This window comes from Natrix helvetica (assembly GCF_964273705.1).
Source record: "Natrix helvetica genome assembly, chromosome: 1".
Taxonomy (NCBI): Eukaryota; Metazoa; Chordata; class Lepidosauria; order Squamata; family Natricidae; genus Natrix; species Natrix helvetica.
In genome coordinates this window covers 38,887,471-38,904,731 of record NC_138548.1, presented here as the reverse complement: position 1 = coordinate 38,904,731, position 17,261 = coordinate 38,887,471, and the positions used below count along the sequence as shown (strand labels likewise).

The following is a 17,261-nucleotide window of genomic DNA, read 5'->3' as shown; positions in this document are numbered from 1 at the left end:
GTTGGTAAATTCAACTCAAATATGTAGTAGGAACATATTTGAGTTGTATTTCTGTATTAGAGCTAAAAAAATGACTGGTTTTTTAAATGTCTTGATTTGGTTGTTTTTGGTTGAAAATATACTATCAGTTTGCTGGAATATCCCATTTCAGTGATAATTGTTTTTAAGAGATAACGTTACCAACTATTGGCTCCAATCCATCCTCCAGCTATTCTGTGCTCCCAAATGGTACAGAAAATTGGCAGTTCTCAGCTAAGCAGCATCCTCAGATAAAAAAAGACTGGCTAATTCAAGTGCTCTGCCATTTCACATATTCTCACTTTCATCCCAATTTCATTCTAGGTATTCAATTATGCGGAATATTCTATGACTTCTGTTTTACCTGAAACAAGTTATGTGTAATTAAATTCTGTGGTTAATAATGTCAAAAATCCAGAAAAGCCATTAGAATGTTTACAACACATTTAACAAACTACCTTGTAACACACTAAAACAAATGGATTTATTATTAAAATAAGCTGGGCTGGACTGAAATCCTCTTCACAAGATAATTCTACTAGTAATTCTTCTTCTACTCCTAGTACATTTTTAAAATATACAGCTAACATATAGTCTGTTAAATCAGAGAAAAAAACAGTAAGCAGTCCATTAAAATAGATAACACATCCAGTACTCCACAAAGATATTTTTTTGTAAAGCAAAGAACTTGTGCCAATATTATAATGACTGGTAATTTTCTCAAATGAGTAAAGAGTTTCCATCTGCCCTGAGAAAAACAAAGCAAAAAGTTGTCAAAGAAGGCAATCTTTAAGCTGGCCAGTTACATTAGCCCATCCAACATCTGTTATTCTCAATACATTTATATATATATATATATATATATATATATATATATATATATATATATATGTATATGTATATGTATATGTATATGTATATGTATATGTATATGTATATGTATATGTATATGTATATGTATATGTATATGTATATGTATATGTATATGTATATGTATATATATATATATGAATGTATTGAGAATAACAGATGTTGGAGAATAACAGATGTTGGATATATATATATATATATCTTATTAAGTTGGTAATTCAGCATAGACTAGAACAGATGCCAGAAGGAGGAAGGAAGAAAAGATTAACAAAGTTTGCCTTTGTGACAAACTGTAAAGGGAACACAGCATTCTTCCCATTTCAGATGCTTCTATAGCTGAGTTTTTTTTTCCCCTCATTGAAGAAGAAAAGTTGATAAAAGCTCTTGCACCAACAAACCTGATTATGTAGGAGTTTCTCTCTCTCCCCAACTGCAGGAGATTTCTTTTCCCTATTTCTGTAGAGATTAGAATCATGCCACAGTGCTTTCCAAAGAACTATGCACATTTATCTAATTAATGACAGGACAACCAGAAACTTTTTAAAACATCCCTCTCTTCTGCTTTATTGACAAGTAGATTGTTCAAAAATGTTCTCACAATTCAATAATTACAAAGACTTGAGACATACATTTAAAAAAAGAGTAAAAACCAGAAAAAACCCCAAAGCAGTAGTGTCCAGCTCAAACTGAGCTTTATTAATCAAGAATCTGAGAAAGAGCAAATATTGTCAAACACTTAATGAAACAAAATTAAATGTTGACTAGAACCACTTGGTTTAAACTAGGGATAAGTGCATGTCCTATACAGTGTCTCAGGAAAGAGTGTTAGCCATTGGTATAGTATTAGCCCATAGAAACCAGATTTTAAAACAATTGACATCCAACTGTCATCAAATTGGCACAGAAGGCACACTAGTGTGACAATGACAAACTGAATATGCCAGCCATAGAATTAATTACACGCTTTTAAATGAAACATGATCACTAGGATGGGTGGGTAGGTAGTGTTACTAAATGTATAATACATGGAAGCATGAGATTAAATATACATGTAATATGTCACTGCTGCAAAATATACAGGAATGTGCTGTGCATTTCCTCCCCTGCACATTCAGTACTTTTAATGAGCAATCATGGGGTTGGGATCATCATGCAGGTGAGGATATTATGAATCAAGGGAAGGGGTAGGGGGAAGATGAGGTACCCTCATATACACACCCTTCTATGCTTCCACTTTGGTTACCAAGAAAAATCAGAAGCGATTTATTACTACACAACCCCCTCATACAAGCAGCCATCGGGGAGCAATCTCAAGAGAATGCTGGCCCAGTAAAACTTTTTCAAATGTAGTGTTATCTTTTACTCTGGGAAAAAAAAAATCCAAGAGAAATTACAAAAAGGTTTGAGAAGATGGACTGCAAGAAAAACAGTAAAATCTGTTTTCCAACAGTATGTTGTTGTTTTTTTAAAAAAAGCCCTGTCCTAGCTAATCAGATTAAAAAAGTAGGGTAAGGATAAAACATTTCTGATAAGTCCTTTATGTACATGACTAAAATTTCAGTAGAAAGACATTTATACAGCGGAGAACGTATGTAATGGCTAAGTAAATTAAAAGGCCACAATCTAGAACGTCTGTTTTCACTTTTCTGTTTTATTCTACTGAAGCTGGAAATGGCCCTACAACTTCCTATCATCCTTCTAAATTTTGAAAAAGGAAACAAACAATATATTTAGAATATATTTAGCCAAGGATGTAACTACGCTGCTTTTACTTCATACCCAAAGGTCTGCATTTTTTTTCTAAAAAGAGTTTGCTGATAATGAGATATTACATTATCCTACAGAAAAATAATATTCCTGGTACTGTATAGTAGTAAAAACTATCAGCATCTCTCTCTTTTCAGCTTAAGTATGAAGATTTCATCAGTAGCCTTTACTGTATGTCATGAGAGTATCACAGCTGTGCAGAAATGGATCCACCTTGAGTGTAAGAGTGTACATTAAAAAAAACAATTTAATTACTATAGCAATAAAGATCTCTTGCCTCCTTTTTATGCCCTCAAATCTACAATCTAGATATAGGAATTTACTTTTGTGCAATGCTAAAAATTAAGCATCAGTCTTGGCACTGTTGTTGGAGACAGATGTCCTGCTTTTGATGCTCCACGACGTAGCAGACAATCCTAAATGGGAGGAACAGTGGAGAGAGCTGCAGTGTTATGCATCACAGGTTGATTGGTCTAATCCATCTAGTGTCAGCTGATTCCTATGGGGAGAATTGGGACTTGGGGGACTGCTAGGGTTAGAGCTGTTGGAAGGAGTTGAATGTTTGGTAGAATCCGAATCAGGCTGTTAAAAAGAAACAGAAAAACAATGTCACATTCTACTTCTAAGCCAAGAACTGCAAAGATGAATCTAACAAAAGGAGATGCCCAGCTAACTGTTCCTGAAAGGACCCCTCCTCCTCATCATCTAACATCTCCCACCCTATTATGTGCTCTCAGAAGTGTGAAAATAGTGTAGATTTATTCTTCCTCCAATTTTCCCTTCAAAATCGTATTTTCTCCTAAGTCTTTAACCTACCATATTTTTCAGAGTATAAGACGCAACTTTTCCCCTCAAAAAAGAGTCTGAAAATCTGGGTGCGTCTTATACACTGAATACAGCATTTTTTGCTTCCCAAACCCCTGCCTCCTTCACCAAAATGTCTGTGCATAGCTTTTAGGAGGCTTTCAGAGAGCTCCTGGGGGCTGGGGAGGGCAGAAATGAGCAAAAAACAGTCCGTTTTTTGCTCAATTTTACCTCCCCCCAGCCCCCAGGAGCACTCTCCAAGCCTCCTAAAAGCTATCCATGTCCTTTTTTTGGACAAAAAAACGGGCCTGCTTTCGTGAAAAACGTGCCATTTTTGGGAGGTTTGCAGAGTGCAATTTTTTTTTAATTTGCCTCTTCAAAACTTTGGTGCACCTTATAACTCAGAAAATACGGTAAGCCCTCATCTATATTCCTATATTCTTACAAAATGTCTCCATTTGTCTGTCTTCTCATGTTTCTTTTTATTTGTTTTTTGTTTAAATAAAAGATATTCTGTCATTGATTACACTGATTAACAGCTCTGTTTAAATCACTACTAATCAGAAGAACGGAGTCCAGAAGGCGTCAAAAGCCAATAGGAGCAATCAAATGTTCTAAAAAGAAACTCGCAGTTCACAAAAGCAAAAATATCAAAATCAAACAAATTAAATTTAAGAGGAGAATGTATCTGTACATTTATAGGTATCCATGAATTTGTTCACAGGCCTGTTTTACGAACAGCCTTCTCTATAACAGAAAATTCCCCAATAACTTTAAGTTATAAGAGATTTTGGCCTTCAAAAATACAAAATTCTTAAGATCCTGACATAGACTCATCAGTCAACTTCAGATTTTTTAATACCGATAAAAGAGAATACTTTAGCTGAAGGTTTGAACTGTGGGATCCTTATTGCTTTTTTGAGCTTGGTGGGGTTCTTTTTTGCTGATGTTTCATTTACCAAATGAGGTAACATCAATATTAACGTATTTTAGTAGTAGTTTTACTAAAACTGCTAAACTACTGAACCTCAAAACCCTAAATATATTAAAGTCATGAGCAGATGTCCTTCTTAGCTAACATCCTTTCAATGACAGAAATTAAGTTAGCCGGAACTTATGTCAATATACAGTGGGCATTTCCAGGGCAATAGATGTATAATCATAAATACAGCCTTCTAAAACGCTAAAAGAAACTGTGGGCATTCCTCATACTGATAAGTAACATCTATACTACACACAAACTTGTTTGTTGCACATGCTCACAATATTTCATGGGATAACAAACCACAAACTTATCTCCATTGGGATCAGTTTCCTAATCACATGGAGAGTTTTAGTTTTGCTTAGCAAGATGCAATTTTTGCACAAAACGATGGATCCAAATTTTTTGTCTTCATTTCTCCTCCATCCGTTCCTTTTCTAATGTTCTTTTGCAATATGCATAGAAAGATTCTGTTGGAATTATATCCTGAATTTGGTTTGACCTATAGCTGAACAAGGAAAATGTATGGCCAAACTATGCCAAATATGTAATTGTATAATTTCCTCAGGGCAGAATTCCACCATACTTAGCTTGAGAACAGACTATAAAGGTAAAATTGACCCATGATCTTTTTTATTATTAAGTGGTACAAAAAAGAATTAGAGATTTATGAAGCAGTTAAATATATCCACAGCTCTGTCTTTGCATCCATAGCTCTTTTGTGAGATATCCTGCTGATCACAGGCATTCAAAGCACTGTCCTTCCTTGGACAATTTTCTGATAGTTTGGAATGCAGTTAATTATTCATAATGTTTAGCTTCATAGCAGATGTGTTATAGTGTCAGTCAGTTTAATTGGGAAAAGAAGAATTTATTTAGACAACAGATGCTTGAAGATATACTTGTCAAGATTGCGCTGTGGTTGTAAACACCATATCTAATGCAGTTGTTCAGACAAATGCTGTGATAAGGCAACAATCCATAGAGTACAATCCAGAATTTTATACTGCTCTTTCTATGTAAGCATACATACAAGCCCCCACATTGATCAAAATGCAAAATCTCATATGAACTCCCTTTGGTTTTCCCCAATGTATCTTTGGGTATTATTTGTTCTCTTTAATCCTAATGTGTAGGTCATCTAGAGATGTCTTTTTAATTGAAGCAACAGATAGCTAGATTTTTTTTTAAATGCTGCCTAATAGTATAGGGAATAAACTGAGAAAACCAGATTGGAATCTTTCAATTCATTCACTTGGATCCATATGTAGCAAAATACATGAACCAGTAAAACCAAGCCTGTTAAGAATTTCTGGTGACAGATGCGTAAGATCCAAAAGGACAGCTAAATATATATGCGGAGGAAGCTATATACCACATTACGAAAAGTATATATCTCTGAACATTATCTTGGTAGAGGGAAAGCAACTGTTATCTTATGACACAAGGCAGGATAAACCAAAAAGCTGATTCAACTTCCAATGAGGAGAGAGAGCAGAGAAAAAAAGAGGTAAAAAGAAGAAGCCGCTTTGAATTCGATCTGTTCTCCTAATGTCCCCAGTAGTCAACAGACTAAAAAATATGGTTTATGCTTCTAACATGTGGAAGGACGTCAGTAGTTTTTCTTTTGCAGCATGTATTTCCCCCCCTCAATAATAGTTTTCTAATGATTAAATTCATTAAAACTAAAACTACAGCTGTTGTAATTGAGAATTTCTCCAACATCCAGGGAAGGTATTAATGGTAATGGCAACATTAAAACATTAACTAGGATAATGTTAATGTTTAATCTCATTAACAGAGATTTTAAAAAAATCAAAGCCATCTTGGTCCTTTAAAAACTTATGAATCATTTCTTACTTTCCCTAAGAAAAAAAAATTGATTTCAAAAAGTGGTCCAAATACATATTTGCAGAGAATTTAGGCTTTCAATTGGATTGTTTGAAAATACAACGGGAACAGAGACTTCTAAGTTAAGATTTTTGGACAGCACTAAATTCTGCAATTTGGCATGTTGGTTATGCAGACATTGGCTTGAACAATAAAATGTTTTGTATATACCTAGCAGTTGACAGCACCTGGTAACTCTTGACTGGATTTGGGAGCTAACAAAGTTTGGGTTGGGTGAATACTTAATGGGACCCTTCCAAGGAATTCTAAAGTTGTAGGCTAGATTGGGAAGTACCCCACCCCCCAAAATGGGGGGGTATTCTCAAAGACAATGGAAGCCACTTCTACTGATGCCAAGAGAAGAACATAACTATGTCTATGAAGTCATTAAGATCTAGGCTCCACTAAAAGGCTTGTTTAGTTAGACATATGCCATTATTGGATTCTCAAACTCTTCAGACAGACAAGTAGCACTGCTGCATGATGCAGGATCCATCATGAGTCGGTCACCGGGACACACACTCTGCTAGAGAGAAGTTCCTTGAGGATGGGTTCCTGCATGAATCCGAAAGCCCGGAAGACTAAACCTCTGGTCCTGGTGACCAACCCAGATTGGATCCTATAAGATTATTCTGGGACACATATATTTGCCTTCATTCACTGCAGCATAATTTTACATAATATCATAGATTGAGATTATATACACATAAATTCTAGATATAAAAGCATACTTTTAAAAATATTAGAAGTCAGTACCCTCTAGTGTATCAATCATTTTTCTAAATCCACCTCACTATTTGGAAATCTGTGAGGATATAGAGATTTATCTCACCTCTTTGTCAAACTCCTGATCTGGATCAGACATACTTCGCAAGGGCATGGCTGCTCCCTGGTCGCCGCCACCTGCAAAGCAAAGGTGTTTGAGAATCTCCCCTAGGAGAAGCTTAGGAAGCTTATGGCTTTGAAAGAGATCTACTTTGACGCTTACTTGAAGATGGCCATGAAATGTAGCTTTTATTTCTGTGGGGTGCTTGGCGTGAAATGTTGCTTGTTGAAGGACAAACCTTCTCATCTTGTGTCTGTAGCAGAAATGTAACCAAACTCAATTAGATGGATATTTTCAACTTGTTTCTTTTTTAAATACAGAGCCTTTTAAAATATTTAAAACCTGAAATCAGTACAAGAAGCTTTTTTTTTAAAAAAAAATGGTTTCATCTTGACCACTGAGAATCATATAAAGCAAAGCATGTCGCTCAAAGAATCAGCGAGGGGATAAATATAGCCATTCCACCCCAAAAAGCAAGTAAAAAGGTCAGTATTTAAATCTCAGTTCTTTCCAGTAGCTGGAGATGTTTTACAAAAGTTATTAGAAAAATAAGTCTGTTTGAATGAGCCACATCAAATTATCTTTTGCTTTACAGCTTTATTCCCCCCTTGAAGGCTAACGCATGGCCAAAGTTATAGGTTAATGCCTTATTTTGGATTTGGTGACATTCTATTAATTGTGTGATCTTACTGATTTTGCCAGTGTGCTATTACAGTCTGATATTATGCAGCATAAGGAACGGAATTTGATTGCAAATTATGCCTCTAGGCTTTCCAAATTATAAAATTGGGAACATGATTTGCCTTTTACTTTTGCTGCATTTGGCAGCTATGATAGTAAATGCTGGCAGTTTGGTTGCAATGAAACAAATATTGAGTATTATCCAATAAGCTTTCTCTTTGCCTCCTGCCACTGGAAGGATGGTTACTCTCTTGTCCTAGATTATTAGCCTATTAGAGAAGACGGGATTTAGATTTTGCACTGACAGCCTGCTGTTTTAACTGCGGAACTCAGGGCAGGAAAGCGCAAGCTTATTCACACAGAGGTTAGCCAGTTGAGAGGTCTAATGCACACTATCATCCACTTCAGTTCCTAAAGAGCTGCTCCTACCCTTGCTACAGAAGCAGAGGAGGGGCAGGAAGAGGAGGAAAGCATTGAGGAGGAATGGTCACTCTGGAGAAAGAGATCAGCAGAGATAGGGCTCATGTGATAGACGTGCTCAAAGCCTGTTGGAGATGATATCAGAGCGGAATGTCGGGAGGATGAGGGGGAAGGAAATTCGTTCTATTATTTTAGACAAAAGAAACAAGAAAAGGAAGGAGGGAAAGAAGAGTTATTCAGAAACACTATCATACGCCTGGCAATTTACTTCATTTTCCACGTCCTTGTGAGCTCCTGGCAACAGCTCTCAAAACAGCGTTACAGGGGCTGTTAAGACGTCATTTCCCACATGCCCACGCCAAAATGAAGGCCAAAGGTTGGGTTTGCATTCTCCCTTCCCTTTTCCTCTGCCTTCAGTCAGGGCTATTAACTAATGGGATCCTTTGTATTTTTCTGATTAGTGTCTCGCCTGTGTCCATAGGAGTGTTGGAAAAGATGTTAATAGTAGAAGAGATTTTGGATTGAAATAGCTAACAAGTCATTGTGAAAGGACATCCCAAAGTTGCTTAACTGGACTTTCTGGTTTTTCTTTGAAGACGTTTCACTTCTCATCCAAGAAGCTTCTTCCGGTCTGACTGGATGGTGAGGACTGGAAGGATTTATACTCTTTGCAGACAGCTGGTCATTTGTATTCTTTTAGCAAGTCCTTGAGGCTACTTGGAGGATTATCTGTGTCATCAGGGTCACCTGAGAAGGGGGATATGACATCATCTGTCTCCAATCTACCACACAGTCCTTTCAACAGTTCCAAAAAGGCTCTACACCCATTTGCACCACTCAGGAGACCCTGATGACACAGATAAACCTCCCGCACGCCTTAACAACTTGCTAAAAGAATGCAAATGACCAGCTGTCTGCAAGGAGTATACATCCTTCCATTCCCCACCATCCAGTCAGAGTTGAAGAAGGTTCCTGGATGAGAAGTGAAACGTCTTCAAAGAAAAACCAGAAACTCCAGTTGCCTCTTGGGAAAAAAAAGCAACTTTGGGACAACCATGACGGAAGACTGAAAATCTATACAGACATTGTGAAAGGAGCATTTATTTATTTATTCAATGCACAGGTAGTCCTCAACGTAGGACCACAATTAAGCCCAACATTTCCATTGCTAAGCAAGGCAGCTGCTAAAGGAATCCAGCTCCCTCCCCCTGAATTTGCTTGTCAAAAGCCGCCAAGGAAGGTTACAAAGGGTGATCATATGATCCTGGGACAATGCAACTTCATAAAATACATGCCAGTTGCCAAATGCCCAAAATTTGATCAAATGAGCATGGGGCTACAGTAATAGCAATGTAAAAATGATCATAAATCACTTTTTCCCAGTGCCTTTGCTACTTTGAGCAGCTACTAAACAAATGATTATAAGTTGAGGGCTACTTGTAGAAGGCTGCCCATTTATGTGTGACCTGTGGGTAGCACACTATTAAAATAAATTAAGAGTTAAATGAAAAGTAACAAAGATTTAAAAAAAATTAAAACACAAGCAGCTGATAAACAGTGTAAGAGACTGAATTACAGCCACCCTCTAAATCAGGGGTGTCCAAACTTGAGAACTTTAAGACTTGTGGACTTCAACTCCCAGAATTCCCCAGCCAGCCATGCTGGCTGGGGAATTCTGGGAATTGAAGTCCACAAGTTTGGACACCCCTGCTCTAAATTCTTTATAGGAACCACTTAGGCCTGCTTAATGATTTCAATTACCCCTCAGAAAACAAACAGTATCCCCTTTTGGACTGCAAAAACTCCTGGCCAACGTGTCCTCTGGCCGAGCGAAGGCTTTCTCTGTGAACATTTTTTGGGGGGTTGTTTTACCAATGGCAGATCCATGAGCACTTGCATTCCATCTCCTGGTCCCATATGAGCCACATGGTTGAAATTGGTGGGGTTGGAAATCATTCTGGATCTGAGCTCGGGATCTCGGAGCATCTCTCTGAATCAATAAAGGGTATCAAATAATGATTTTTCAACATGGAAAAGATTCCCTTTCCACCCAGGTTGTGACAAAACTAGCCAAGCCTTACCGTCTTTGTTGTAATCTTTCTTCCTCAGGAACTTTAAAGACAAACCGTCTTTTGCTTCTAGTACGGAGCATTTGCTTTTTACTGGTGTCAGATGTTTCTGGCACACTAAGAGCAACTCCTCCTGTAAAATATGTATAATGCAATTACAAAGCTGGATACCATCTCCTACAGGTTGTTCTCCAGATTTTCATCTATTATATTGTGGAGATCTCTAGATCTTCAAAGCTGCATTACACATAAATCACATATAGCTTTCTAGAACTATTATTTGACTGCAAGATATGCAAACTTTAATTTTAGGAATGTTTTCCATAAAGGGCTGTGCAAATAAGACTTAATTCAGTCATTTCACAGAAAAGTTTCTATTCCTTGGTTTCGTATACGTTCAGGTAAGGGCTGGGAAGTGTCTCCATCATATGCCACTAGTCATGACAATACTAGCATAATTGACCCAGTGTCTTATTTACAACCATCTCCTTTTAGCTAATTAATTCAATACAATTATATACAATAAAATAAATTGTACAATACAATTCAAATAAAATAGTGTGTTACAAAACTTTAATAGATGCCTATTATTTTTAGTGAAGCTCTAAAAAAAGAGTAAATTCTATTATCTATTTTTTATTGAAATAAAAGCCACTTTAAGTCTTTTCCTTGTCGTGATCTGTTCAAAACTAAACAAAACTAAACAAATTTATAAAATTTAGTTTTATAAAAACTAAAATATACATAGGTATAAATATACTAAATTAAAATTAAGACTCCCCAAAATTCAACGAGAGTAAGCCCCTGTCTACCCGTCTACCAACCTGAAAACTTGTTCTTGAAATAAATTAACCGAGGAGGTTCACAGCTAAGGAGATTCAATGTGCCATTAACATTTAGAGGTCGGATCTGTTATAAAGGCAAAGTGAGATAAGCTTTTTAGAATAGGCCTTCAGTACAATGCAATGAAGTTTTCAGAAAATTATAAAGCACATTTTACTCTACACTGAAGATACTAACCTTTCTTAAACCGATAGTTTGGACCCATTCCATAGTGTTAACATCAAAAACATCAACCCCGTATTCACTGTACACAGTTAAATAGGATGGATTGCAACCTGGAGAGAAAAAAACAACATCTCTTATGGCTCCATATATTTGAGATAAACCTGAGTGCCTCAGTGTTTACCGCTGTTGTTTCTCAAGCTGATTAATACTGGAGAATGGTATCTTATGCAAAATTTTCATGAGCACCGAAAATCCTTGCTGGAGCTATTCCACTTTTGACTGCAGGTGGGCATTTGAATTTTGAAACAAACAGATAAAGTCAAAATTCTGGCCCCAATAGCTAGCATTTTATACAAAAGAAATATTACATTTATATAATAATTTAATTTGTACCCTACATTTGTGTTTAATCAAATACTCAAACATCCATATTCAAACATTCATTTTGAATATATAGCAGGGAGAACAAATTGGCCTAATGAATAATGGTGTTTACTTACTATGTTTTCAAAAGGCTTTTACATAATAAACTTCTGCCTGATATTCAATCACTGTGGGCAGCTAGTTATGCTCATTAAAAAAAGCAACTCCCCTGGCCATACAATTATCTCATATTTCTCTCTGATACTCAAGAGGAAACTTGCTCTAAACACAGAACCTCCCATAGATAGCATTTTTGACAGCACATTAAATGAAGCATTTCCCATTCAGTGGTTGGATTTCAGTTTACCAGCAAAAGCCTTGCAGTTTAATAAAAGGATGGCATTTCCTTTTGAACATCATACCAAACCACCTTTTCCTTATTTTGCAACAGTAGATTTCATACATATCTTTAAGGAAATCTCTTGCAAACATTCATATATTCTGGCTGAGATGAAGGGCAGTCATTTTAATTTGAGTATTCAAGTATTTGCAGGCATGATTAATATTATCTCCAATTTTGATGGAGGGCAAAGCCAAACAGCAAGAGTTAAAAGCAACCCCAGATGAAAGCAAGTGTTACCAGAAGAACCACAGAGTAGCATTTAACACCAGCAACAGCCTTCCCCCACTACACGAAAAAAGAGGGTTAGGGAAGAACACCAACCATACCAGGGTCACAAATGCATACAGTACAGTGAGTAACTTTCTGTCTATATTACTAAAAGCAAAGTTGTAAGAGGAACCCGACTTTTCTTAGGACACTGAAGTGGCTGATTTCACACTACAACTAGGCTCATATACCACACTAATCAATACATAGACCATAGAGTGAAGCATGGCTTATACTACTGGGAGGCAACAAGAAAAATGGTTCAATCAAATCCAGCACACTATTTCCATAATTGTTAAATAGTTTCTTCTGCAAAATCTGGAAGCAAGCTTAGAGAGCATGTAAATTGGGCACCATGCTGAGTCAAATCGGCGATTGGGCCTATCAGCTGTTCACCAATTGAAGTGAAGCAATGAAAGATACAGAAACAGAAAAACATATACATACTACACGCAACGGGAGTCGCAGGCCACATTAGTTCCTGCATGCGTGACCTTCGACCTTGTGCATCAACGTATACTCCCAACAGGCTGAAGCAAAGTAGGTATTCCTCGTTGCTGAGCTCCACAGCACAAAGGGTATCAAAAGACTGTTGTGAGAGGAATGCAAGTGAAGAATCAGTGGGATTTATCAGGCTTATTGACTGTCCATCTCCTTGGATGTTCAATAAAGAGAAACCGGATGGGTAGCCAACACAAAGTCTGTCTCTGAATACCGCCATCCATTGTACATAGCCAGGAGCTTGGATTTCATTAAACTTTTTATGGAAAGGTTTAGTTCTGTGAACCTCATAGCAGAGAATCTGTCGCTTAACGGCCACAAACAAACTCGGTAAGGAGCTCTTCTTCAGCACTCCAGTTGTAATGAACTGGCAGCCTTTCGTTTCAGGAAGCTTGACATCAAAGCTGCTTTCTGATCCATCCAGGGAAGACCAAGGATACAAGTGAACATGATGATTCCGGCCACAAATAAGAATAATTATTTTCTCTTTGGGAACCAGCTCTATCTGGTAGACCTTCTTGCAATCAGCAGCTCGAACAATCACTAGGGAAAATAACAGATGCACATAAGAGAGCACGTATGTGTTGAGCCATGATATGTTAACAATGTAATTGTTTGAGAAATATGTAATCTTTTGATGTAACAAAGACATAGTTGTACCAGCACAAATCTCATTATGAATTTAAGCAAGGGCATCAAAACAGCAATAAATAAATAAATAACAAGTTTTATCAGGAGCAAAATGTTTCATTTTAAACGCATGTGGAGCTGTGAATTTATTCTTGAAAATGAAAATCTGAGCAATTATGGATCGTTTCCTGAAAAAAAGTTCCATCACACAAATTCTAACTTCCCAACCATTTTATCAATAGAAACCTTCACACTGCCCAGGTGAGGGGTAGGAACAAATACTAGGAAAACATAACAATTGTTATTCATACAGAATTTCAAAACAGTACAAATAAAATATAAATCCAGATAAACAAACAAACAAATCAAAACTAAATTTCACATAGACAAGCAAAAATAAGAGGAGTAATTGTAAATGTTCAGGAAAAGTTAGCTTTTAATATATTTAGAAGGCTATGCTAAGACTTCGTATTTTTCTGTCTTTTGATCCTTCTCTGTTATGGATAAGGTTCCGGAATGTGAGTAAGTTTACTGAAAAGGCCTCATTTCCTGGAAAGCTTAATTTTCCTATAGAATCAGAAGATTTTGAGTGCCAATAACTGGAGTTATGCATGGGTAGTCAGATATTTTAACATTGAAAAGTCAAGTTAAAAACCCTTTGAATTGGGCTCAGAAACCAAATGGCTTCTGCTGCAGGTACTTTAGGATAAGTATTTTTTAAATATGCTGTCAAAAGTCTGGCAGTTATATTAGCTAAAGCTTCTGAACTGTCTTCAAAGGTACTTCGGTACAAAGATAGTACAATAGAGAAGCATGGAAAATGTAAAACATGCCTATTTGAATAATCTACTTTTCTTTGGTACAGAGAAAGATTATATAATTTATATTTAAGTATCAATAATTCTCTAGAAATCGTGATTCAAAGAATTACAGCATTACTTCTTTTGGCATTGTGCAAAATGTGCCTAGGTATGAAACCTACAGCGTGCATAACTCTTAAGATTGGCCGTATGAAAATCACACATACTTCCAGAATGTAATGGATCAAAAGTCTCAAGAGAAATAGATTCTCATATCTGCTTCTGTCCTGTAAACTCAAGAGAATCCCTTCTCTAGAAATTAGTTAAAAATAATTAAAGTCTCTTTCCCATGTTTAGCATAATAAATACAAGCATAGGAATGGAAATATTGCTCTGGAAATCAGAAATGAATTTTCGATAAAAAAGAGTAAAAAGGGAAACTTTAGCTGAAGGATAGAATTATTTCAATTATCCAACTACATTATTTCCAAGTTACAGGGTAGCAAACCTTACTGCTAAGATTTGAAGTCCTTTCCAAAGCCATAATTATTCTGAGGTATTAGCTTCTGAGGTTTGTGGAACTGGATGACACAGTAGCAGAATTTTGCACTTTAGTGCTTGGACATGCGTTAAAAAACCTCCAGAGTATCCAAGAAAAACTGCTTTAAAATGAATAGCCCCAGAAGTCTACTTGCTATTAGGCAAGTGATGTGAATACAAACAAGGTAGAGAAAGAAACCATGCAAAACACAGCTTCTGGAATTGTTTCTAACTCCTTAATACTAGCTTGAGGTTAGTAGTGACTAGGAGGTCAAGTGACTAGGAGGAAGGAGAAAAAGGATGAAGCAAGTGACATAATTCCTTTCCAACATTCTTTTGGATTAGAAAGAATAAAAATGTATATTTCCTCTTTACTCTCACACACTGTCTTGCAAATTAATATTACTGTGAATCTGCCTGGATGGGTTACTAGAGGATTTACAGCTGTACAGCATGAATATATATGAATTATTTTTTAATTCTCTATTTCTTGCCTTTTTTAATGCAGAGGAAAGTGCCCAAATGCTAATAAAATGGGTTTCATGAAGACATTACCAAAATGTTTTGATCAGTAGACAGAATAACAGGAAAGGGAGATGTATTCTGTCCTGGATGATTTTGTACTAATTAGTTTGCTAGATTGCCCCCCGCCCCCCCAAAAAAGCTAATGGGGGATAGATCTGGATGGGAGACCACATCAGAAACCCATGGCTTTAGGCTAGTTTGCAAAATTGAAAATATATATTTGAAAAGGGCAATAACAAACTATTTTTTTTACTGTTGCCAAATGAGAGGGGAAAATATTTGGCATATCCATATAATCCTCAGGAGCCAAGTTCAACTTGATGGAGACAGTTTTTATAGTTTGGGAATGCTTCCCATGCTCAAATGGCTAGCTTTCCTACTTTTCATTTTCTAGCTTTAGTTAGTGTGCACACTATCCTACTTTCCAGATAAAACAGATTTGATTTTGCTCCCACAAGTCCTAATCAAATCCAGACCAGATTAGCCCAACAGGCCAAAAATCACATGCTTTTGGAAAGCAATCAGAACGTTCTGATGTTTACAGAACACATAACTAAATTAATTTCTGGTACAGAGAAGCTATTTATCATCTTAATTTTGTTCTATCTATACCCTCAAGTTCATTTCCAAACCTAACATATTGTACACATAAGTACACACACACACGTGTACACACACACACCTGTGTACACTCCCCCATGCAAGGGAAGAAGAGGAATAATAAATGGCAACATAAAATAGTAGGATATATATATTTAAGGTGCTGGAAAAGGGAGGAAGTAAGAACGCAGTAAGAAAAAAAAGCTTCCTCCCTTTTCTAGCACCTTAAAGCAATAGGACATGAAATTAATTTTGAAGGAACCAGGTTAATCTCCAAAACAGAACACTTCAACAAGAGAATAATTATAGAAGCTATCAAAATAGAGAAACAACCCCACAACATGAATAAACGTGACGATACCTCCCGCCTACCAGACATCTGGAAACCAGCCCTAGTCAACAAACAAGCCCCACCCACCACCGAGGCCGTTACAACACGAAACAATAGACACACAGCCAGCACCAATCTACCAATCATGATACAACCACACAATCAATCATTCCACTTACTGAAACAAAGCCAGCACTCCACCCCCCCCGCCCCCCCAGCCTGAAGATGGCTGTTGTCTTTGGCTTAAAATGCGAATGGAGCTGCCATCTTTCTGTAAATCTTGGTGGGAGGTGATGGGGTGCTGGCTTTGTTTCAGTAAGTGGAATGATTGGTTGTATCATGATTGGTAGATTGGTGCTGGCTGTGTGTGCATTGTTGTTTTGTATTGTAACGGCCTGGGTGGTGGGTGGTATTCGTGTATGTATATATATATATATATATACATATATATATACATATATATATACATATATATATACATATATATATATATATATATATATATATATATATATATATATATATACATACATACATACATATACATACATACATACATACATATACACATACCTATATACATACATACATACAGTACTGTGCAAAAGTTTTAGGCAGGTGTGAAAAAATGCTGTAAACAAAGAATGCTTTCAAAAATGGAAGTGTTAAACATTTATGTTCATAAATGAACAAAATGCAGTGAATGAACAAAAGAGAAATCTAAATCAAATCAATATTTGGTGTGACCACCCTTTGCCTTCAAAACAACAGCAATTCTTCTAGGTACACTTGCACACAGTTTTTGAAGGAACTCGGCTGGTAGGTTGCTTCAAACACTAACCACAGATCTTCTGTGGATGTAGGCTTTCTCACATCCTTCTGTCTCTTCATGTAATCCCAGACATACTCGATGATGTTGAGATCAGGGCTCTGTGGGGGCCATGCCATCACTTTGAGTACTTCTTG

General features: G+C 36.6%; 1 protein-coding gene across 1 annotated transcript in view; it reads right to left on the bottom strand.

Moving 5' to 3' along the window:
* Nucleotides 1-1,422: 1,422 nt before the first annotated feature.
* The window catches only part of CDC42BPB (CDC42 binding protein kinase beta), a 106,479-nt gene continuing 90,640 nt past the window's right edge, over nucleotides 1,423-17,261 (bottom strand). The window contains exons 30-37 of the mRNA XM_081938095.1: nucleotides 12,816-13,412; nucleotides 11,348-11,445; nucleotides 11,152-11,236; nucleotides 10,340-10,460; nucleotides 10,131-10,248; nucleotides 7,320-7,410; nucleotides 7,164-7,234; nucleotides 1,423-3,237 (exon numbers count right to left, since the gene is read on the bottom strand). Of these exons, the coding sequence (XP_081794221.1) occupies nucleotides 3,106-3,237; nucleotides 7,164-7,234; nucleotides 7,320-7,410; nucleotides 10,131-10,248; nucleotides 10,340-10,460; nucleotides 11,152-11,236; nucleotides 11,348-11,445; nucleotides 12,816-13,412 (1,313 nt within the window). The 3' untranslated portion in view covers nucleotides 1,423-3,105. The remainder of the gene's footprint in view (nucleotides 3,238-7,163; nucleotides 7,235-7,319; nucleotides 7,411-10,130; nucleotides 10,249-10,339; nucleotides 10,461-11,151; nucleotides 11,237-11,347; nucleotides 11,446-12,815; nucleotides 13,413-17,261) is intronic.